Genomic DNA, 21,580 nt, shown 5'->3' on the forward strand with positions numbered 1-21,580 from the left:
GGAAGCTGTTACAGGGTTGAGATCAAGGTCATAGGGCCTGCCTCTGGGCCTGCCTGGAGGCCCCTGGAGGTCATGACAGTTGTGGCATGATCGCTGGGTGGTGGGTTCATGGAGCCTGTGGCTGACGCTGATAGTCTTTGTCACCTCCAGGGAGACATGGGGCTCCCTGGGCCCAAAGGAGCTACCGGAGTCAAAGGGGAACGGGTAAGTGTGGGGAAGTGTTTAGGGGTTAGGGCAGGTGATGGTTGTGTCCCCTGACCTCTGATCCTTCCTCCCCCAGGGCCCACCTGGCTTGGTTCTTCCTGGGGACCCTGGCCCCAAGGGAGACCCTGGAGTCCGGGTGAGTAAATGTGGGGATGGGGAGTGTGACAGAAGGAGATGAGGTGGTGCCTGGGAGCCCCAACTGAGTCGTACCTCCCTCCCTATGCCCTGCAGGGTCCCATTGGCCTCACTGGCAGAGCAGGACCCCCGGTGAGTGCCTGTGACCTTGGGTAGCATCAAGGTTTCTGGGGTCACCTCCCCTCAAGGGCTGGCTATACGTGCTGCATCACTCTTGCCTCCTCCACAGGGTGACTCAGGGCCTCCCGGAGAGACGGGGGACCCTGGGCGTCCTGGTTCTCCAGGACCCATCGGCCCCCGAGGACGAGATGTAAGAGGACTGGACTGGGGGAGTGCTGGGGGATGAGGAGTAGGGTACTGCTGGCCTCCCTGGGGGTTTGGGGACCAAGGCTGACTCATGTCTCACAGGGTGAAGTTGGAGAGAAAGGTGACGAGGGTCCCCCGGTGAGATTCCTTCCCACTGTGGTTTCTGATCCTTTATCCTTGAACTGTGATCACTGGGGGGCTGGGGCTCCACCAGGTTATCCAGTCCACCCCCCTGCCTCTGGTCCAGTTGGTTCCCAGGCCCTTCTCTGTCGCCACTCCCTGAGTTAGTTTGAGCCTAACTCACCTGTTTGATGTGGCGTTCTCTCCACCACCAGGGTGAACCAGGTTTGCCTGGAAAAGCTGGCGAGCGTGGCCTTCGGGTGAGGCTTTGCGGGGAGAAGTAAGGGGGGTTGATGAGAGAACTTATAGGAGGTGGGCATGAAGCTGTGGGAAACTCAGGGGAGAAAGGGTGATGGGAGAGTCTGGAGGGAGGCACGTGGTGATGGGAAACTCTGACATGGTTTTCAGGGTGATGGAGAACCGCGACAGTATGGGGGTCATGGGGGAATCTGCAAAATACTGGGAGAGTCTGTCTCACACCAGCTGCTCTTCTCAGGGGTCACCTGGAACTCGGGGGCCCGTGGGTGAGAAGGGAGACCAGGGAGATCCTGGAGAGGATGGACGAAACGTGAGTCTTGACCTCTGATCCCTGAGCTCTAACCTCAGCTTCAATCTCCAACCATCCAGCTCCCAGCCTCTGACCCTGCCACCCCAACCTTGCAGTGCTAAACCCTCACAGTCCTCATTTCCTTTGACCCCTTCATCACAACCCCCAAAGGCCACCAGGATCCCCATGAATCCTTAGGGTGTTTCCAAAGCTCCCCCAAACTGCTGCCTCTCCTCACTGACCCTGACCCCCTGACTTTCTGCAGGGGAGCCCTGGACCATCTGGACCCAAGGGTGACCGTGGGGAGCCAGTGAGTAGTGCTGGTGTTCTGGGCTCGGGAGGGATACAGGGTTCTGGTGCTCAGTCTGGTCAGCACCTCCATTAAGGGCCTGGAGGTCAAGGTCAGGAGCCCTGGTGGCCACCTCCAGACCTGACCTGGCTCCTGGGGTTTGGCGCTGGGGTGCAGGGAATCTGGGAGCAGAGCTGAGCTCGAGGCAAACCTGAGCCGTACTGTGGGGCCGCAGGGCTCCTGTTGACTACAATTCTTTCCTTTCCTAGGGTCCCCCAGGACCCCCTGGACGGCTGGTAAGGGTTGACTGGGTCTGATTCTCTGTCATCTCCCTCATCTGCCCCTGTTGGCCCCACACAGTGTCCCTTCATCCCTTCCACTGACTCCCACTTCCCCCACTACCCCCTGATGTCTTCATTGATCCTCACCAACTCCTCTTCCCCTACTTGAACTATTTTTCTCACTGGCCATTCCCTCCACAGGTGGACACAGGACTTGGAGTCAGAGAGAAGGTATCATGTTCCGTGGGTGGAGTGAAGCTCTGAGCATGAGAAAGCATCCCAGCACTCCCATGAGAGGTTCTGCTTCGGGCATGCCTGTGACCCTAGCGCTATTCCCTCAACACGTTTGTCTCTACCATAGGGAGAGTCTGGGGACCGTGGACAGGAGGGTCCTCGAGGACCCAAGGGTGACCCCGGCCCCCCTGGAGCTTCTGGGGAGAGAGTGAGTATGGCTTATCCCGTGGGAACATGTGGGCCTGGGAAAGCCTGCTCTGATTTCTTCCTCCCCCTGTCCTCAGGGCATCAGTGGACTTCGGGGGTCCCCAGGCCCACAGGTGAGTGACACACTTTGCCCCATCAGCCTAAGTTCCCATCTTGCCCTCACCTCTCACTGACCTTGTTCCCTTCAGGGGGACCCAGGTGTTCGAGGCCCAGCAGGAGAAAAGGTGAGAAGGCATGGAGGCTTTCTGACTGTGAGCCTGGGCTCTCAGATCCATCTCATCCTTTGAGGCCTCTTACCACTCTGTTTTCCTCAGGGTGACCGGGGCCCCCCTGGCCTGGATGGCCGCAGTGGACTGGATGGGAAACCAGGAACCCCTGGTCCCCCTGGGCTGCCTGTGAGTCGTGACGGTCACTGCCTGGTCAACGCCCCTTCCCTTGCCCCTTTGTATGGCTCCAGACTCACTGAAGTCTTCTGGGTCTTGATGAGCTCTGGGGCCAGATGGGTTATCTGTGTCTTCCCCTAGTACCCTGCCTGGGTGGGGGATGTTACTGCCTGACAGGCCTTGGGTTCACAGGAACTAGTGGCCCTGTCAGTGGGCAGTGCCCCTGACCCCGTGACCACTGCGGACTCCCTGACTTGAGTCTCTCCTCAGGGTGCTATAGGCAAGGCTGGGGACCCAGGGAGAGACGTAAGTAAGGGGAGATATTAGGGTGGAGGGCGGCTCAGGGGTCCAGCATGAACTGTGTAGCCCAGTCTTCATAGTCACAGCACCAGCGGGAGTAGGGGGAGTTGGTCCAGCCCTGTCCTTGGGAGGGTTCCAGTCCCTGGCAGGCAGGTTTGAGCAGAGTCCTGCTTTCTGATCTTCTCTGCCTTGGGCACTATAGTAGGACCCCCAAATCCTGAGGGTTCTTGCCTTGGGAGTTTCAACAGGGGGCCCCCTACCCTATCGGGTCTCAGCCTCGGGACCTCAATGGCTCCTCCCAATTCTGGGGGGACTCTACACGGGAGGAGGTTCTTAGTGGGGTTCTACAAGTCCATGGATGTGCCCCAGGAGATATATCAGTGGCCCTCTCAATCCTAGCAAAGATTTTTTCCAGGGACTTCCTGGCCTTCGAGGAGAACAGGGCCCCCCTGGCCCCTCTGGTCCCCTTGGAGCACCGGTGAGTCCCACTTTCAGGGTGCCCTTTTAAAAATTTTATTTATTTATTTGGTTGGTTGCACTGGGTCTTAGTTGCAGCAGGAGGGCTCCTTAGTTGTGGCATGCATGTGGGATCTAGTTCCCTGACCAGGGATCAAACCCGGGCCCCCTGCATTGGGAGCTCGGAGTCTTATCCACTGTGCACCAGGGAAGTCCCCTCGTGGTACCCTTTTGCCCCCTTACTGCCCTCACCCCAACCCTGACTTCTGACCAATGATCTGTTCCCACAGGGAAAGCCAGGCAAGGATGGCAAGCCTGGCCTGAATGGGAAAAACGTGAGTGTCCAGGGTAGACACAGTGCAACCTCCAAAAAATGCTAGCACATGGACATGGCCCAGATGTGCCATGCACATGGGGCACACACACAGATACATGCTGACACGTGCCGACACGCGAGTACGTAGCCCACACATACAGATACATCCTGAAGCACACGTCCATGTGCACACACAGGCAGCCTCACAGACCCAGTGAGTTAAGTGGACGTGCCGACCTGTGCCTGCATGGGCCAACACAAGCTAAAATAACCACAGCCACAGGCACAGGCAAAGAGCCTCAGACACAGATGGAGAGGTGCCAACACACAGGTGTGAAGCCCATATTCAGGGATACTGAAGACATGTTGACACACAAACACTTCCACCCATACACGTACTATGACTTGGCCCCAGGGCTGCACGTGTACCTCTGTGGAGGTGTGGTGAGACACACATCCAAGGCTCTGACATGTGATACATGTGGGGACAGACCGACATATGCATTTGTATCCACAGTCACTCATATACATATGGCCACACATAGTGAGGTAGACACAGGACTTGCAGACAGTTACCAAGACACACAGACAGTTCTTAATTCTTAATTCTGTTGGGTCTGATGTGAGTCCTCTGCCTGCAGGGAGGACCTGGGGACCCTGGAGAAGATGGGAGGAAGGTGAGTCCCCTCACTTGGAGTCTGCTCTGGCTCAGACTGGGGCCATGTCTGAAGCACCCTCCTTGTCTTCCTTAGGGAGAGAAGGGAGATTCGGGCGCTCCTGGGAGAGAAGTGAGTGTTGGAGTCTTCTGCAACCTCTGACCCCTGACCCTGACCCTGTGATACGTGGCTCCGCTCCTTTCTGGGGTCTCAGGGTCCTGATGCTGGCTGCATCCTCCACAGGGTCATGATGGCCCCAAGGGTGAGCGAGGAGCTCCTGGTAGCCCTGGACTCCAGGGCCCCCCGGGCATCCCAGGGCAGATCGGCCCTCCTGGCCAGGTGAGTGTCCAGGGTAGTTCCAGGACTTGGGAGCAACACGGGCCATTATGTTGTCGCTCTGGGAGGCCATGATCCTGTGTGATTTCTTTGTGTTCTGACATATCTCAGGGTTTCCCTGGTGTTCCGGGAGGTTCGGGCTCCAAGGTGAGTGTGCAGATGCTGGGTGGGGGCTATGGTCAGGGGCTGCCCAGAGTGGGGGCACTTTCTCCACTGGTCATTCTTTTTCTCAGGGTGACCGTGGGGAGACTGGACCCAAAGGGGAACAGGTGAGGCCCCCATCTTTTTCACTTGCCCCGGTAGCCGTAGCACCCGCGCATGCGCGCACATGCCCCCAGCCCCAACCCCAAACTGGGTCCAGCAGCTTGTCTCTTGGTGTCTCCAGGGCCTCCCAGGAGAGCGTGGTCTGAGAGGAGATCCTGCAAGCATGGCGGTGAGTGAAGCCTGGGACCTGGCCCTTGACTGTTACGTGCACGCCTGTAGCGGCCACCTCTGTCCCCTTCCACTTGCCGTGAGGCCCCACCGGAGCTGTGCTGTGTGCTCAGCCCCCTGCCCTGTTGGGATTCCTGTAGCCTACACTGAGGGGAACCTGGGCAGCGGGCACATGTCAGGCAGGGGCTTCCAGTGACCTCGAGCCACCTCAACCAAGGGCTAAAGGGTCCTCTGGGCAAGAGGCCTGGGGAAGAGGGTATGGAGGCTGTTTTGGGGGGCAGTGTGGGGCCTTTTCCTCTGTGGGCAGCCCCTCACCCAGTTTGTGTCCCCAGAATGTGGAGCGGTTGCTGGAAAATATTGGCATCAAGGTAGGTTGTTTGGGGGCTGGGCATGGGGGCTGGTGGGAACCCCACGGGACAAGTAATGCCCACAGGGCCAGGCCAGGGTGTGGGAGGCTGCAGGAATGGCCCTGCTCTCCTGACCCCTCACTGTCACTCAGACGTCTGCCCTGCGGGAGATCGTGGAGAGCTGGGAAGAGAGCTCTGGCAGTTTCCTGCCTGTGCCTGAACGGCGTCGTGGCCCCAAGGGGGACCCAGGAGAGCGGGGCCCCCCAGGCAAAGAGGTATGTGTTGGCTGCTCAGGGGGGTGTGTCCTGTGGAGGGTGTGGTTGACACCAGCATTTACTCTTCTGTTCCTCCAGGGCCCCACTGGCTTTTCTGGAGAACGCGGGCTGAAGGGAGATCGTGGAGACCCCGGCCCTCAGGGGCCACCTGGCCTGGCCCTTGGGGAGAGGGGCTCCCCTGGACCTCCTGGCCTTGCTGGGGAACCTGGAAAGCCTGGTATCCCTGGGCTCCCAGGCCCGGCTGGGAGTGTGGGAGAGGCAGGGAGACCAGGAGAGAGGGTGAGCCTGGCTGGGACGGCCGGGGAGGTGGGCTCAGGAGGAGCTGGACTCCCCACGGGCATAGCCCTCACCTTGCGATTTGCACTTCAGGGAGAACGGGGAGAGAAAGGAGAACGTGGAGAACAGGTGAGCTGGAGGGGGCTTTACCGGGCGGGACTGCCTATGGGCTGTGTTGGGGTGGCCATCCATTTTCTTCTTTTCTTCAGGGCAGAGACGGCCCTCCTGGCCTCCCTGGACCCCCTGGCCCGCCTGGCCCCAAGGTGATCACTCCAGCTCTGCCCAAGCCTGTGACTGCTGTCACCAAGAGGCCACCATTGGTTTGAGCCCCAGAAATTCCATGTGGTGGCTCTGACCCTACAACCCTCTGGCACCCTGTGATCTGGGATGACTCCTCCATGCCTCTGTGACAGACACATCTCTCCCCTGTGACCTTGTGCTTGTAGGTGGCCATGGACGAGCCAGGTTCTGGACTCTCTAGAGAACCAGGACCCCCTGGACTCAAGGGTGCTAAGGTCAGTGTGTGGGATCAACCTGGGGGCCACCCTTGCCATGGCGCCAGCGCCTGGCTTGACATGTCATCCCCACAGGGGGAGCCAGGCAGTGACGGCAACCGAGGCCCCAAAGGAGACAGGGTGAGGCCTCCCACCCCACCATGTTTCCCCTCCCCTGCCGTATGCACGTGTCACCTGCGGGAGGGCATGCCGGGGTGGCATGTCTGTGGGCACCTGGCAGTGATGGGGGCTCAGGGCATGACACTCTGCTTGTAGGGTGAGCCAGGCATCAAGGGAGACTGGGGAGAGCCTGGACAGAGGGGTCAAAATGGCAGCCCGGTGAGTCCTTGCCCCACGGGCCATGTGTGCACAAGTACACCGCTCTCACTTGTGTTGTCCGGGCTGGAGTCTGCTCTGCCTGGGACTGTCTAGGGGGAAGCTGGGATGGGGAACAAGGACAGTGTGGCCTTAAACGTGTTCTCTCTAGGGTCTACCAGGAGAGCGTGGTGTGGCTGGGCCTGAGGGGAAGCCGGTGAGTGATGGCAGGAACAGCCTGGCCGAGATTCTGGGCAACAGCTGCCCTTTGCTGTGTGCTGGTCGCCGTATGCACGTGTCACCAGTGACCAGTGCCAGGGTGTGGTGACTGGGTGCCCAGGTCTGAGTGCAGATGCACGATGTCTGTGTACGCGTACAGGCCCATGTGTATTGTCCATGTGGGGCAGTCTGTGGGTATGGGGTGATTTGTGCCTGGGAGGGGTAGAGGTGCAGAAGTGGGGCCCCCAGGCAAAGGTCTCCAGAGGGCAGGAACAGGCCCAAGTGAGGCCAGACTGAGGCTCAGCAGCCCCCTTCTCTATCCAGGGTCTGCAAGGTCCGAGGGGGACCCCTGGCCCAATGGTGAGTACCCCAGAATCCCGCTCCCTCCTGCTCCCATCCTGCAGTGGGTAACCCCTACAATGGGCAGTACTGCCTCAGTTTCCCTGGGAGGGTGGGATCGGCTCCCACTCATCTGGCTCTTTCTCTCTCCAACAGGGTGGCCATGGAGACCCTGGACCACCCGGTGCCCCGGTGAGTGATGGGGCAGCACCCCCTGGGGGGGTGGGACACCGCCTGGGGGGGTGGGACAGGCATCAGTCCCCACTGATGACTCAGTTGGATAACTTGTTTGTGTTAGTCCATGAGTCCAGGTGGATAACTCTGACCCCAGTTTCCTGCCCTTGATACTTTTTCCTAGGGTCTTGCTGGCCCTGCGGGACCCCAGGGACCTTCTGGCCTGAAGGTGAGTATAGGCATGTGTGGGTTTGTGGCTGGAAGGAGGTGGTGGCTTGGAGCAGCCTGTCTGCACCAGGATAACATCTGCCAACCTCTGGGGATGTCACTGCCCTGTAATGCGACTGAGCACCAAGGTGCCCCGTCCATGTGGGCTTTGCTTGTGGATGGGGGCTGAAGGGCCTCTCGTTCATCTGTGGGGTCATGCGGTCTCTGGGGTTTTGGCAGGGGGAGCCCGGAGAGACAGGACCACCAGGACGGGTGAGTGACCCAGCCCAGGGGTTAGTCACAGGGAGCTGGGTGGGGTTGGCACTGCCCTGAACTTTTTCTTCCTCCAGGGCCTGCCTGGACCCACTGGAGCTGTGGGACTTCCTGGCCCCCCTGGCACTTCAGGCCTTGTGGTGAGTGAGGCCCCTGCAGGGATAACATGTCCCTGCCCTCTGGGTCCCGTGCTCTCCATGTCCCTCTCACATCTGACTTGTTTCCTTCAGGGTCCTCAGGGGGCACCAGGTTTGCCTGGACAAGTGGTGAGTCCTGGGGATCAGGGCTAGACTCCGGGGGTCAGGAGTCAGGGGGCAGTCCCCTGACAGAGCTCTCCTTTCTCAGGGGGAGACGGGGAAGCCGGGAGTGCCAGGTCGTGATGGTGCCAGTGGGAAGGACGGAGACAGAGGAGCCCCTGGCGTGCCGGTGTGTGTTCTGAGGGGAGCTCGCTGTGGGCGTGTGATGGGGCCTGTGCCAGCCGTGTGCCTGGAGGAAGAGGAGGGCTGGGCAGCTGGGGTAGGGGGTGGAGAGGCACTGAGTTCCACCCGCCATTCTGCCATAGGGGTCACCAGGTCTGCCTGGACCTGTCGGACCTAAAGGAGAGCCTGGACCCATGGGCACCCCTGGACAGGTGATCTTTGATCCTGACCGCCACCTTCTGCATCAGCTCCTCTGCCTCACCCCAAGCCTAGTTTGTCCCTTCCATATGGATGGCGGGGTGGGGTGGCAGGAGGCGAGGTAACTCACCAGGAGTTCCCTGCAGGCTGTGGTCGGGCCCCCCGGAGCAAAGGGAGAGAAGGTGAGTGTGTGGGAGGCCCCGGTTTGGGGGGCACAAGGGTTAAGGGCTGAGGAACCCCACTGACCCCTTTTCCTCATCAGGGCGCCCCTGGAGGCCTTGCTGAAGACCTGGTGGGAGAGCCGGTGAGTGTGGAACCTCCACAGCATAGTTCCTCCACCCCTGTGACCCTCACCTTCCATAATATGCCCCACGTGGTCCGGGCCTCATGCTCCCTCTCTGAGTCTCAGCTGTCTGTGCCCCTGACACCCATGTGTCCTCCTGACCCCTGTATCCACAGGGAGCCAAAGGTGACCGAGGACTGCCAGGGCCGCGAGGCGAGAAGGTGAGGTGGGCCTGGCCCCAGGGCCTGTGCATTGGGCAGGGAGGGGTACGGTTGGGTGGCTAGACACCCTCACCACCCTTTCTATGCAGGGTGAAGCCGGCCGTGCTGGGGAGCCTGGAGATCCTGGTGAAGATGTGAGTCTGGGGTCTGGGCGAGTCTGAGTCTGGGTTGAGGAGTGCAGTCGTGGATGTGAGGGACCGTTCCTGGGCCTGGGCACATCTGAACCCGAGCCTGGCTGAACATTCCAGCATTCAGGGTCCTGCTCTGGGAGCATGCGGGGGGTCACGCCTCTTGGCTTCCACGTGCCTGTCCTAGGTCTTCTGTTCCTCCCTGTGTCTGAGCACACGTGCTCCTGTCTGATCTCCCAGGTCTCAGGACACATGGGGGTTTTTGTGGGCCTCTCCTTGGTCATGTATTGGTGCTGCCCCTTTCCCCATCCTGTCTGTGCTCCTGTATCTGAGCTCATGTCTGTGGTCATGTCTAAGCTCCCTGGGATGGGACATGTCTGAGTTCCTGCTCCTGTCTGCACTCCCACATACCTGCACTCACATCCTTGGTCCCAAATGTCCGTGGTCACCTCTGAGCTCCCCTGGAAATGTTTTGGGGCCATACCTGAGCTCTGGGTTCATGTTCCTACTCTCAAATGCTGTTTACTTTGTTGTAGGGTCAGAAAGGGGCTCCAGGGCTCAAAGGTCACAAGGTATGTGTGCCCTAAAGCATCCCTGCTGGGGGTCATGGTCCTGAGGCTCCCTGAGCCTGATCTGACTCTTCTTTCCCTTGAAGGGTGACCCAGGAGTTGGGGTCCAGGGACCCCCTGGGCCAATTGGTCCTCCAGGTCTAAAGGTAAAGCAATGCCCCATCACTAGTAGTGGGGGCAGTAGGTGGGGCGGGGGGCCTGGAGGTGGGAGGAAGAGGATATTCTGGGGCTAGTCCTGGGAAGGGGTCCTGCTGGAGCCATTCCTCCCTTTGCTATTTTTGTTCCAGGGAGACTTGGGCCCCCCCGGCACCCCTGGTTCTCCTGGTATTGTGGGGTTCCCCGGTCAGACAGGCCCTCGAGGAGAGATGGGTCAGCCGGGCCCCAGTGGAGAGCGGGTAAGGGTGCTGAGGGCTGCATGTGGGGACTTGGTGACTTCAGGACCTCTGAATCTGGTACTGGGTGAGGAGGAGAAGGGGGCCCAAGCCTGTCGAGGGGGCTCCTGGTTTTGGGGGGACAGCACGGGAGGAAGGTTCCTAAGTCACCCTTCGCCTCTCTTGCCTCATTTTCACTGTAGGGTCTGGCAGGCCCCCCAGGGAGAGAGGGAGCCCCAGGTCCCTTGGGGCCACCTGGACCCCTTGGGTTAGCGGTGAGTGGAAGTGCCCCAACGCCCCATGTCTCTGATTGCTGTGTGTTGGAGTCTGTCCATGTGGGGACTTAGGCTGGGGACTATGCCACACTGTGTGGCTAGATGTGTGTGTGCCTTTGAGGGGCACAGAAGCCTCACCTCACTCTGCCCACAGGGAGCACCTGGGGCCCGTGGACTCAAAGGAGACAAGGTAGATGGGACAATACTGCTGGCTCTCTCTTGCACCCCTGTCACCCCCTCCAGCTTCCACTAACCCCTGTCACCCCCTCTAATCTCCACTGACCCCTGTCACTCCCTCCAACCTCCACCGACCTCCCATGACCCTCTGTCCTCCACCAATTCCCCTCACTGATCCCTGGTGTCCTGTTGATCTCCAGGGAGACCCTGGAGCAGGGCCGCCTGGGACCCGAGGCGAGCGTGGGGAGCCAGGTGTCCGGGTACGTATGTCCTGCTCTGCAGCCATGGCCATTCCAGGGAGCCACCCTGGGACTCCCTTCATCACAGCTCTCGCCTCTGATTTCCAACTTACCGAGTCACTGAATCTATTGTCACCATCCAGGGTGAAGATGGCCGCCCCGGCCTGGAGGGACCCCGAGGACTCATGGTGGGTCCCCCTGGGGAAAGAGCCAGTGGTGTGACTCAGTCCCCTGTCTGTGCCCTCTGTGTCCTTGTGACACTCTGCAGCCTTCTGTAGGCCTCTGGTTCTCCTTGGCTACTCTCTGGTCCTTTGTCTCCCCCATTCCCCCGGGCCCCCCGGTCCTCCCCTGCCCCCTGAGCTCTCTCCCCAGTAGTCCCCACAGATTCCCTTAGCTCACCATTTTCTTCTCTCATACAGGGTCCCCCAGGCAGCCGGGGGGAGCGTGGGGAGAAGGTAAGGATATGGGGAAGAGGCCCCTGGGGTCAGTGTGGGTGGGGATGGATCTTGCAACTCAGGATTTGGGGCTTCTCTATTTGGGTGAGACTCACACTCTTCCACCCAATAGGGTGACACTGGAACCTCAGGGCTAAAGGGTGACAAGGTGAGTGTGCACATGGGGGAGGGCAGGGGACTAAGGGTGCTCTTGACTCCTCTGACTGCCCCCTGTCCACTCAGGGTGACTCAGCTGTGATTATGGGGCCTCCGGGGCCACGGGGTGCCAAGGGGGACATGGTGAGTGGATCTGGTCCATGTGCAGATGGGTGTGGGAGGGGCTTCTGTGTGGGCTGGGCCAGGGGATCTGAGAGCTCAAACCCTCAGAGGGTAAGGGACTTTTAGCCCCTGACCCTGATTTCTGACCCTGACGCAGGGTGAACGAGGGCCTCAGGGCATAGATGGTGACAAAGGACCTCGGGGAGACAGTGGGGACCCTGGAGAAAAGGTATGGGGATGAGGTTGGGATATTCTATACACGGTGAGGAGGGGGATCCTACAGGCTGGGGGGCTCCATGGAGGGTCTGTGAGGACAGGAGGGGAGGATGGGAGGGGGCTTTCTGGGGGTCAGAGGGGAGGGGGTTCTGTCAGCTGTAGCAACTCTGTGGGGTGGCTGAGGGGATGGGGGCTCTATGGGAGGGGCTCAAGGGCCTGGATATGAGGTGAGAAGGGGAGTGTGTGGACTGTGGCTCTATGAGAGTGCCTGTGGGAATGGGAAGGGGGCTCCTTGGCTGTTAGGGGTGCTCCAGGTAGGGGTAAGAGTAGGGGCCCAGTGGTAAGAGGAGTGGCAGGAATCTGGGGGTCCTGAGGTGAGAAATGAGCCACCCCATGAGCCACAGTCCCCACCTCCACCCTGCTGGGGCATGGGCTGGAAGGGAAGGGGCCATGGGGAAGTGCGTGGGAGCAGCACTGCCCAGCTCCGCCCCAGCCAGCAGGTTCCAGTCATTCTCTGAGCATGCAGCCTGGTCTGGTCCTGATTGTGTCCCTCTCCTGGTCACTCCCGCAGGGCGCCAAGGGACAGCCTGGAGACAAGGGCTCAGCCGGGTTGCTGGGAGTGCGTGGACTCACAGGACCCAAGGCAAGTCCCGCCCCAGGTACAGACCCAGAGCCATGCATCACACACCCCTATCCCAGGGGTGTCCTCTGAGCATTGGAGGGTTTCCTGCCTCCCTCGCTCTTGGCCCCATATGTGCTCACACGGGCTCCTTGTGCAGCCTGGGCCGTGGCTGCATGTTCAGCAGAGAGGCCAGCATAGGGGACAGTCACACTGAAGGGCTGCGCTCCCCCATCTGTGTTCCCCACAGGGTGAGCCTGGTGCTGCAGGGATCCCTGGTGAGCCGGTAAGATGCCCCCATGCCCATGTAGTGGCCTTTGACCTTACAGTGAACCAGTACTCTCATGTTGTCCAGGGACCCCTATCTTCACAGTAGCCCCCGTGATGGTTCCACCCACATAGTGACCCCTGCCCATGGTGACCCTCATCCCCATGGAAAACCCTGCCCTTCCAGTGGCTCTGGCCCCTAATGATGATTCTCACCCCTATGGTGTTCCCTGTCCATTACATCCAAAGTGATTCCCTTTGATCCCTCACTGACCTCCCCTGGCCTCACATTGACCCCTTTCCCCCCAGGGATCCCGAGGAAAAGACGGAGCCCCTGGTGTCCGAGGAGACAAAGGAGATGTTGGCTTCATGGGTCCCCGGGGCCTCAAGGTGGGAAGGGGACTGTTTTTTTCCCCCTAATCAGGAGGACCTGATGTTGGAGGGTGAGGTATCTGGGGTCAGAGGTCAGGTATCTGGGGTCAGATGTGGGGGTATCCGGGGTTGAATGTGAGGTGTTAGGTTAGAGGTTGGAAGGTCAGAGGTTGGAGTATCTAAGGCCAGTTTGGAGAGTAGTTTCAGCGTCAAGGGGTTACAGGGTGAGGTATCTGGAAGTCATTTTTCAACTTCTTTTCTCCCGCAGGGCGAACGGGGGGTTAAGGGAGCCTGTGGCCTTGATGGAGAGAAGGGAGATAAGGTACAGGGGTGATGGGGCATATGCGTGGGGACGTGGGGGGCTGTGAGGCCTGGTGCCTAAGGCTGATCCCTCCACCTGATCCCTGCAGGGAGAAGCTGGTCCCCCGGGCCGCCCAGGGCTGGCAGGACGCAAAGGAGAGTTGGTGAGAGTGGGGCACCCCCAGAATGAGGAGTGGATGGGTGGTCCAGGGCCTGGCTAATGTCTTCTCTTCTCCAGGGGGAGCCAGGTGTTCCAGGCCAGTCAGGGGCCCCTGGGAAGGAGGGCCTGATTGGTCCCAAGGTATGGGGTCTCTCTCAACAGTGCACATTGGGGGTTTAGGATTGGGTAGGGAAGGGCATGGTTGGGTCGTGAAGGTTTTGGGTCAAGGAAGGTTTTGGGTCGTGAAAGGTTGGGACACTGGGGGGTGGAGTGGGGCTGGTCTTAAGGTTTCAGGGTGGGTTGGGGTCACAATGTGCTTTTTTATTTTTTCTTTGGCCGCACCGTGTGGCATGCAGGATCTTAGTTCCCCGACCAAGGATTGAATCCGTGCCCCCTCAGTGGCAGCACAGAGTCTTTTTTTTTTTTTAAGATTGATTTATTATTTATTTATTTTATTTTTATTTCTCTTTGGATGCGTCGGGTCTTAGCTGCGGCACGTGGGATCTTCATTGAGGCAAGCAGGATCTTGCGTTGCAGTGTGTGGGCTCTTTGTTGCGGCGCACGGGCTTCTCTCTAGCTGTGTCATGCGGGTTTTCTCTTCTCTAGTTGTGGCACGCAGGCTCCAGGGCGCGTGGGCTCTGTAGTTGTGGTGCACGTGTTCCAGAGCGCGTGGGCTCTGTAGTTTGTGGCATGCAGTCTCTCTAGTTGAGGCGCGCAAGCTCAGTAGTTGTGGCGCATGGGCTTAGTTGCCCTGCGGCATGTGGGATCTTAGTTCCCTGACCAGGGATCAAACCCACGTCCCTTGCATCATAAGGCGGATCCCTTACCACTGGACCACCAGGGAAATTCCGAAGTGCAGAGTCTTAACCACTGGACTGCCAGGGAAGTCCCCACAATGCACATTTAGGATTAAGGGATGGGAGTTGGAGCAACACATGCCTCAGGGCTAAGGGGTTACGGTGGGTGGAGGTCAGTGGGGAGGCTGGAGTGTCAGTGTAGGGGAAAAAGGTGGAGTCAGGGCAAGGGGCATCACAGTGGGGTCAGGGTCATGGGGATCATGGCAGATTGAGAGTCTCTGGCTGGTAGGGCCACAGGTACTTGAGGTTATGGCCATTGGGCCTGGGGGCTTATGGGGGTTGAGCTGAGGTAGGCCAAGGCAGAGGGACTCTCATGCTTCTTTCTGTTCCCAGGGTGACCGCGGTTTTGATGGGCAGCCAGGACCCAAGGGTGACCAGGGTGAGAAAGGGGAGCGGGTAAGTCGAGGCTAAGGTCATGGTGAATTGAGGAGATTGTACTCTCTGGAAGTGGGTCCATCTTTGGAAGCTCTTGTCACTGACCCTAACCTATCTCTCCTCAGGGGCCTCCAGGAACTGGGGGCTTCCCAGGTCCTAGGGGCAGTGATGGCTCTAGTGGTCCCCCCGGGCCACCTGGCAGTATTGGTCCCAAAGGCCCCGAAGGACTTCAGGGCCAGAAGGTGAGGGGCCCTGACTCTGACTCCAGACCCCTGAGCCTCACTGACCCTTCAAACCTCATTGACCTCTGGCTCTGCAACCCTTTGCCCCAATATCTTTGCCCCAACCTCTGAACTTATGATCCCAATTTGTCCTACTTCTGACCCCCACTGCCTCTGACCCTGCTTACTTGGTCCTGTCTAACAGGGTGAACGAGGTCCCCCTGGAGAGAGTGTGGTGGGGGCCCCTGGGGTCCCTGGAACCCCAGGAGAGAGAGGGGAGCAGGTGAGTGGGGATTCCTGGGCTTGGGGTCAAAGGTTGGGGTGACCTCTGGCGTCCGTGAGATCAGAGGTCACAGCCTGGTCCTATCCATTGCACATAGGGGCGGCCAGGACCTGCGGGGCCCCGCGGTGAGAAAGGAGAAGCTGCACTGACAGTGAGTGTGGGGTATGGGGGTGGTGGGCTCTGCCTCCTGCACCCAACCCCCGACCCCCTGGACCCTGGACCCTGACTCAGCGCTGTCCCTCCATGATCCCTGCATCATGTACCCTTTGTCCTTCTGTGATCCATTGGTTCTTCATGACCCTTGTGGTCTTGGGCTCCTAGGAGGATGACATTCGGGGCCTTGTGCGTCAGGAGATGAGTCAGCATTGCGGTGAGTGGAGCCCAGCCCACAGTCTCTTGGGTACCACCCCACTCCATCCCCGTACCCCTAGACAGGGGCAGGCAGCATCCCCAGAACTTCCAAGGGGCAAGCAGTCAAGGAGATGGGTGGAGACAGATGGATACAAAAAGCACACAGGTGTTTCAGGACAGACATGCTGACAGGACTTCCCCAAATGGAGACCCAGGCAGAGGTGGAGGGACACATAGTGTTCCTGGGTGCCCAGGATGGTGGCGTGTGGGGGGGGTGGAGGTGTGAGCAGAGCCGGTTCCTCAGGGCCTGACGTGGAGCCAGGGTGTGGGTGGAGGGCTCTGGTGGCCCTGGGGGGCATCAGAGAGTGAAGCTCGTCTCCTTCCGCCTCTCTCTGGCTGCTTTCCCTCTGTCTCCATGCCTGCCGGCTCCTGACTGGCTGTCTCTCCCTCTCTCTCTTGCCCTTTGTTGGCCTGTTCCCAACTTCACTCTCACCCTTTGTCTGCTTCTCCCCTTCCTTCCTTTCTCTTTCTATCTCTCTGCATCTGCTTCCCTTCCTCTCTCTCCTGTCTGTCACTCTCTCCTGCCTGTCACTCTCTTCTGCTGTCCCCCTCTGTATGTCTCTGCCCCCATGTGTGTCTCTCTCCCTGCCTCTTTCCATCTTTGTCTCCTGCTCTGTTATTGTCTCTCTCCCTGCCCCCTCTCTGCCCCCTCCAGCCTGCCAGAGCCAGTTTATCACATCTGGATCACGTGAGTAGTTTTCTGGTATTTTCTGCTCCCGGAACTTTTCTCACCCCAGGCCCTGCTGTGCCCATCACCTGGGTCCTCTCAGCAGGGGCTTGGCTGGGGTGGCCACCATGCTGACCCCAGGGCCCTGTGCCCCTGCTTCTGGCTCTAGGACCCCTCCCTAGTTACGCTGCAGACACCGCTGGCCCCCAGCTCCACGCTGTGCCCGTTCTCCGTGTCTCCCACGCAGAGGAGGAAGGTGAGGACGGCTGGAGCCGTGGGGCGTGTGGGGTGGGAGCACAGACACACACAGGGCTGCTCATGTGTGCAGGGCCCACGCCACGCGTGTAGGGTCCACATGCAGGGAGCACTCTTGTGTACATGTGGGAGACCAGTGCTGCCCACCCCATCCAAGGGCCAGGGTTGGGCAGCATGAACCCGGGCCTACTGGGGCCCTGCTCACAGCACACCCCACCATGCGTGCAGGCCAGGTGCCCCCCGAGGACGATGAGTACGAATACTCTGAGTATTCTGTGGAGGAATACCAGGACCCTGAGGCTCCTTGGGATGGCAATGGTGAGAAAGGCTGGGCCCAGAGAGATTTGGGGAGGGGCAGACAGAGCCCATCCCTGCTGACCTCTCTGACCTCCATCAGCCCCGGACCCCTGCTCGCTTCCACTGGACGAGGGCTCCTGTACTGCCTACACCCTGCGCTGGTATCATCGGGCTGTGGCAGGTGGTACGGAGGCCTGTCACCCCTTTGTCTATGGTGGCTGCGGAGGGAATGCCAACCGTTTTGGGACCCGTGAGGCCTGTGAGCGCCGCTGCCCGCCCCGGGTGGCTCAGAGCCAGGGGACAGGTATGGGCGTACCTCCCATCCCATTAGGGGCCTACCCAGATCATGTCCAGGGTCAGGGTCCTGGGCCAGAAGCCCCCTCAGACTGGGGGACCTGGGACAGACCCCCCCCAGACCAAAGAGCTGAGTAGAGAACCCCAGCTCTATGTGGAGTCCCCAGTATGGCCCCCCTCAGTGCTCCCTCCCTTAAAGACCTGAGTGAGCATCCCTCTCTGCGGGCAGAGCCTCCACACCCTATGCCCCCAGCTTCCCCATTCTCTGTGGCCGATGTGATGGGTAAGGTCAGGTGGCTGAACCCAACCTGCCCCACCCAGGTGCTGCCCGGAGCTTAGGCAGATGATGAGCTGAAGTTCAGCATCCCCTGGAGGAGTCGGTGTCTCAGCTGGACCCTGCTGTCCCTCCCCTTGGTGCTAGAGGCCTGCGTGCACGTGAGCGTGCATGAGCGTGTCCGTTAATTTCAGTGACTTGTTCCATGGGTCTAGCCTTCCCCCCTGTGGACAAACCCCCATTGTGGCTCCTGCCTCCCCGGCAGATGACTCAGTGTGGGGATGGCTGTGGGCACTGAGCGGATGTGACTGAATCTGACCGCATCTGACCTGCCCCTTGACCCAAGCCTGTGATGACATGGTGCTGATTCTGGGGGGCATTAAAGCTGCTGTTTAAAGGCCCCTGTTGTGACTGTTTGGGGAGGTGTGGGTGTCAGGGGGGCAGGTTTTCCCTGGGAGGGCAGTACCATCCTGAGTGGGTACAGAGTCCCTCTCTCCAGCCCTGGTCACTGTCCTGTGACCCTCAGTCCCCAACTTGTCCCCAGAAAGAAGACAGGGTAGGGGCCGAGGATATGTCCTCACTGCTCCCCAGGAGGGGATGAATCATAGGTGGGGGGCTGCCTCAAGCCAGGAGACAGGCCCCAGCTGTCAGCCCAGGGGCTGAGGGAGATAAATGGGCCCTGAAGGGGGCAGAGAGGCAGACCACAGCACAGCACTGCCTGGCCCCAGCTTACCCTAGAGGAGGCTGCTACTGGTAGGACTGGGGTCAAGGGGGATGGGCAGGGCCTTTGGGGTTGAATGGATCTGGGATTTGAGTCAGTGGAGGTCTCTGAACCTGAGGTGCCCTGGGATCTCTGGCTGCTTCTCTGCCTCAAGGACCCCCATTCCTGCCTTTCTTTGCCCTGGATCTACTACAAGCTTTCTCGCTCAGACCTCAGGCTCCCCTTTGGTCCCTCTGGGTTTCTCTCTCTTTGCATCCTTATTTCCATCACACTGTCTCTGGGGCAGTTTCTGTCTCTTTTTTCTTCCACTCTCCATTTGCTCTGCCTCCCTCTCACTCATTTCCATCTCTTTCTCCCTTTCCCTCTCTCCTCCCTCCCTCCCTTTCTTCTTCTTCTTGTTCTTCCTCCCTCCCCACCATCTCTCTCTCTGTAAAATATATCCATATCTAGATGTACCTGTGGCTCTCTGTCTCTGGGTTTCTCCATCACTTTGTCTATCTCTGTCTCTCTCACTCTCTTTCTCACTCTTTCTGCCCCTCTGACCCCTTCTCTGCCTGGCTCTGTCTGTTATCTCTGTCTCACTCTGGCTCTCTTCTTGTCCCTTCATCTCTGTTTCTGTCTCTCTCTGTCCCTGGCCTGGCCGCTCTCTGTCTCTCTGCTTTCCCCATCTGTCTCTGTCTATGGGCCATAGCTGACCAGGGCCCCTGCCCTGAACCTGTTTTCTCCTCGCAGCCTGACCACACGATGACCAGGTGGGCTCTGCTGGTGCTGATGGTCCTGACATTGGGCAGGACTCTGCTTGTCCCAGCAACCCCTATCCCAGGCTTCCAGCTCCTCCCTCAGAACTTTCCCCAGGCCACTCCCTGCCCTGTGGCCTCGGAGAGCCCTTCAGCCAGCACCACAGGCCCCTCCACTGCTTGGGGCCACCCTGGCCCTGGCCCCCGCCCTGGCCCCCGCATCACCCTCTCGCTGGATGTCCCCCTTGGCCTCCTGCAGATCTTACTGGAGCAGGCCCGGGCCAGGGCAGTGAGGGAGCAAGCTGCTGCCAATACCCACATCCTGGCCCATGTTGGCCGCCGCTGAGCCTGAGGGAGGGGATCACAATGATGGAGCCAGCGTGGATGGGGAGACCTGCAAGGTAGCGGCAGAGCTGGACGGTACTACATCTGGGCACGGTGCATCAGGACTCCGCCACGTGAGGTCACTGCCATGTGGGGTCATATCAGAGTGCCTCACAGAGTCACAGTGTGTCTGGACAGCCTGGATATTGCTGTGTCAGGTTGCCAAGTGGAGTCTTGCCACTCCTAGGAGCCCCACAGGCTTACAGTATGTCTGGACAGCTTGGACACTACCACTGAAGGTCACTACCGCATGGAATCTTATCATGTCTGGGTCCCACTTGTGTCCAGTCACAGAGCGTCTGGACACCATCACATGTGGTCACTGTAATGCCACTTTCAGGCACCTCAACACAAGAGACCATCACCGCATCGGAGACCAGCCCACCTAAGACCAGACCCACAGATCTGCCCTGTCCTCCCACAGGTCACCACACAGAGAAATGCTGGCGGAGGGTCACATGCATGAGACAGCACCCACCCCAGATGGATGGGGCCATCAGGGGCATCTCCAGGCACAGTGAGATGGTCGTACGTGGGAGGTCTGTGGCCGTGGCAGCCTTGCCCTGTGTGTGGGGGTGTGTGCACGCATGTGTGGCTGCGTCTCTGTGTATCTAACAGCTGTGAGTGCGTGTGAGCAAGGTGAGGCCATGTGAGGGAGCTGGGAGGAACAGGAGCTTGTCCCCCAAACCTACATGAAGCATGCTCAACACATAGCCAGGCACTGTCTTACCCACCCCCCTGCATACCCAGCCTCTGCCCTTGGACACACATGGCTCAGGGGAGAGGGAGCTCAGGCTGCTGGGGCTCTGGTCCAACTGCCCCTCCTTCATCGAATTATCCTGAGCAAACCTCCTCACCTTTCCAAGCCTGTTTGCTCCTCTGTAAAGCAGAGTGATGCCGCCAAGCTTCTTGTGAGCACTGAGTGATGTAATGTATGTGAAGGTTCTGGAACGCAGAAAGCGCTCAATACATGTAGTGACCGGAGAATGGGACAGACAAGAATCACACAGTCGTGTGCACCCAGGCAGTGACACACGAGGGCGGAGTCACAGCTGGGTACGCTGCTCCTCTCCCCACTCCCCCCGCCCCAATTTCACCGACCTGTCCCTTGGTGTGCAGGGCGTATGTTTTGCCTAATCTCACAACCCCAACTCCATTGCTCTGCCGGGGATGGGCTGACCTTCTGGAGAGTGTGGTCAGGCTTGCCTGCAGATGGGGCAGGTATTCTGGGTAGTGTAGACAACTCCAGCCGGAGACGAGGGCTGGAGAAAGAGATAGCACTGTCGGAAGTGTGGCTGCCCAGGGCCGGGGGGCACTGACGGAGATCTCACAGTTGTCAGCAGCCCTGGGGGGCGGGCCCAAGGCGGGGCTGGAGAGGCGGGGCCACCCGGCCTGCTGGCTCTCTCCGGAGCCTGGAGGGCGGGGCTGCCCGACTCCGAGCTGCAGGGGGCGGCGGCCCAGGCCAGTTCGGTGGCAGGATGAACAGAGGCAAGGAAGGAGGCAGCTCCCTGACGGACCCCTGGTCAGGGAGCAGCAGGCAGGGTAGGCACGGGGCAGGGTGGACAGGGTGGGGGGATTGGGAAAAGACCTGGGCAAAGTGGAGGTGGTGCTAGAAGGGGTGTGAGAGTGTTGGGGGTCTCTCCAGGAATAGGGGTGCTCTTAGGGGCATCAGTCGGTCAGGGGCATGGAGGAGGGGGAACACTGGCGCCTTGCCGGGGAGAAGGAGCTGGGCCAAGGGGGAACTATAAATAGCTTCTTCCTCCAGCCCAGGGGGAGGGACAGCCAGCTGGAGCTTCCCAGGGGGCCTCCTGCTCTGCCCTTTGCTGGCCTCCAAGGGGTCATGTTTATCCAGGTCCCCCCTCAGGGGTCATATCCAGAGGCTCATTTGGGAAGTTCTTCATGTGATGTTACTTTAGCCATTAAACCAGCATTTCTAGGGCAACTACTGTGTGCCTTGTGCCGGTCCTGAGCTGCTCTAAGCACCTACTGTGTGCTCTGTCCCAGTCAGGAACCTCTCTGAGCACCTTACTGTGTGCTCTGGCTGGTCCTGAGTCACTTTGAGCACCTACTGTGTGCCCTGTGCCAGGCTGGAATCAGCAAGTGCAGACCAGGGTTCACGGGCTGCTTGGTTACATGGCTCTCTACCCCCAAGTTGG

At 59.6% G+C, this 21,580-nt stretch overlaps 3 protein-coding genes across 6 annotated transcripts in view; all 3 read left to right on the forward strand.

The window, feature by feature from the left end:
* Nucleotides 1–17,978, forward strand: part of COL7A1 (collagen type VII alpha 1 chain) — a 31,723-nt gene extending 13,745 nt beyond the window's left edge. For 2 of the 3 annotated variants that reach the window (XM_081247287.1, XM_081247288.1), the window contains exons 48-118: nt 151–204; nt 281–340; nt 436–471; nt 569–649; nt 748–783; nt 981–1,025; nt 1,262–1,333; nt 1,578–1,622; nt 1,871–1,897; nt 2,084–2,113; nt 2,244–2,324; nt 2,401–2,436; nt 2,512–2,547; nt 2,638–2,718; nt 2,977–3,012; nt 3,422–3,484; nt 3,753–3,797; nt 4,420–4,455; nt 4,531–4,566; nt 4,678–4,773; nt 4,882–4,917; nt 5,004–5,039; nt 5,156–5,203; nt 5,535–5,570; nt 5,702–5,824; nt 5,903–6,103; nt 6,194–6,229; nt 6,310–6,363; nt 6,547–6,615; nt 6,691–6,735; nt 6,871–6,933; nt 7,082–7,126; nt 7,453–7,488; nt 7,624–7,659; nt 7,826–7,870; nt 8,089–8,121; nt 8,199–8,261; nt 8,352–8,387; nt 8,467–8,547; nt 8,684–8,752; nt 8,885–8,920; nt 9,001–9,042; nt 9,198–9,242; nt 9,332–9,376; nt 9,907–9,942; nt 10,026–10,085; nt 10,227–10,334; nt 10,514–10,585; nt 10,740–10,775; nt 10,963–11,022; nt 11,145–11,189; nt 11,421–11,456; nt 11,569–11,604; nt 11,679–11,735; nt 11,872–11,943; nt 12,502–12,573; nt 12,800–12,835; nt 13,126–13,206; nt 13,457–13,510; nt 13,599–13,652; nt 13,727–13,789; nt 14,839–14,901; nt 15,006–15,122; nt 15,307–15,384; nt 15,482–15,535; nt 15,706–15,754; nt 16,451–16,483; nt 16,632–16,718; nt 16,946–17,035; nt 17,115–17,318; nt 17,630–17,978. In XM_081247287.1, the coding sequence (XP_081103413.1) occupies nt 151–204; nt 281–340; nt 436–471; nt 569–649; nt 748–783; nt 981–1,025; nt 1,262–1,333; nt 1,578–1,622; nt 1,871–1,897; nt 2,084–2,113; nt 2,244–2,324; nt 2,401–2,436; nt 2,512–2,547; nt 2,638–2,718; nt 2,977–3,012; nt 3,422–3,484; nt 3,753–3,797; nt 4,420–4,455; nt 4,531–4,566; nt 4,678–4,773; nt 4,882–4,917; nt 5,004–5,039; nt 5,156–5,203; nt 5,535–5,570; nt 5,702–5,824; nt 5,903–6,103; nt 6,194–6,229; nt 6,310–6,363; nt 6,547–6,615; nt 6,691–6,735; nt 6,871–6,933; nt 7,082–7,126; nt 7,453–7,488; nt 7,624–7,659; nt 7,826–7,870; nt 8,089–8,121; nt 8,199–8,261; nt 8,352–8,387; nt 8,467–8,547; nt 8,684–8,752; nt 8,885–8,920; nt 9,001–9,042; nt 9,198–9,242; nt 9,332–9,376; nt 9,907–9,942; nt 10,026–10,085; nt 10,227–10,334; nt 10,514–10,585; nt 10,740–10,775; nt 10,963–11,022; nt 11,145–11,189; nt 11,421–11,456; nt 11,569–11,604; nt 11,679–11,735; nt 11,872–11,943; nt 12,502–12,573; nt 12,800–12,835; nt 13,126–13,206; nt 13,457–13,510; nt 13,599–13,652; nt 13,727–13,789; nt 14,839–14,901; nt 15,006–15,122; nt 15,307–15,384; nt 15,482–15,535; nt 15,706–15,754; nt 16,451–16,483; nt 16,632–16,718; nt 16,946–17,035; nt 17,115–17,318; nt 17,630–17,655 (4,170 nt within the window). In that variant the 3' untranslated portion in view covers nt 17,656–17,978. The remainder of the gene's footprint in view (nt 1–150; nt 205–280; nt 341–435; nt 472–568; nt 650–747; nt 784–980; nt 1,026–1,261; nt 1,334–1,577; nt 1,623–1,870; nt 1,898–2,083; nt 2,114–2,243; nt 2,325–2,400; nt 2,437–2,511; nt 2,548–2,637; nt 2,719–2,976; nt 3,013–3,421; nt 3,485–3,752; nt 3,798–4,419; nt 4,456–4,530; nt 4,567–4,677; nt 4,774–4,881; nt 4,918–5,003; nt 5,040–5,155; nt 5,204–5,534; nt 5,571–5,701; nt 5,825–5,902; nt 6,104–6,193; nt 6,230–6,309; nt 6,364–6,546; nt 6,616–6,690; nt 6,736–6,870; nt 6,934–7,081; nt 7,127–7,452; nt 7,489–7,623; nt 7,660–7,825; nt 7,871–8,088; nt 8,122–8,198; nt 8,262–8,351; nt 8,388–8,466; nt 8,548–8,683; nt 8,753–8,884; nt 8,921–9,000; nt 9,043–9,197; nt 9,243–9,331; nt 9,377–9,906; nt 9,943–10,025; nt 10,086–10,226; nt 10,335–10,513; nt 10,586–10,739; nt 10,776–10,962; nt 11,023–11,144; nt 11,190–11,420; nt 11,457–11,568; nt 11,605–11,678; nt 11,736–11,871; nt 11,944–12,501; nt 12,574–12,799; nt 12,836–13,125; nt 13,207–13,456; nt 13,511–13,598; nt 13,653–13,726; nt 13,790–14,838; nt 14,902–15,005; nt 15,123–15,306; nt 15,385–15,481; nt 15,536–15,705; nt 15,755–16,450; nt 16,484–16,631; nt 16,719–16,945; nt 17,036–17,114; nt 17,319–17,629) is intronic. The other variant, XM_081247289.1, reaches the window with a different exon arrangement.
* Nucleotides 17,979–18,994: 1,016 nt separating this feature from the next.
* UCN2 (urocortin 2) lies at nt 18,995–19,475 on the forward strand. The gene has a single exon (XM_081246660.1). It carries the CDS (start codon nt 19,048–19,050, stop codon nt 19,384–19,386), a length of 339 nt encoding a protein of 112 aa, XP_081102786.1. The 5' UTR covers nt 18,995–19,047; the 3' UTR covers nt 19,387–19,475.
* Nucleotides 19,476–19,979: 504 nt separating this feature from the next.
* The window catches only part of PFKFB4 (6-phosphofructo-2-kinase/fructose-2,6-biphosphatase 4), a 43,356-nt gene continuing 41,755 nt past the window's right edge, over nt 19,980–21,580 (forward strand). The window contains exon 1 of one of the 2 annotated variants that reach the window (XM_081246573.1): nt 19,980–20,966. In XM_081246573.1, the coding sequence (XP_081102699.1) occupies nt 20,903–20,966 (64 nt within the window). In that variant the 5' untranslated portion in view covers nt 19,980–20,902. The remainder of the gene's footprint in view (nt 20,967–21,580) is intronic. The other variant, XM_081246577.1, reaches the window with a different exon arrangement.

Source organism: Mesoplodon bidens (genome assembly GCF_964165515.1).
Source record: "Mesoplodon bidens genome assembly, chromosome: 10".
Taxonomy (NCBI): Eukaryota; Metazoa; Chordata; class Mammalia; order Artiodactyla; family Ziphiidae; genus Mesoplodon; species Mesoplodon bidens.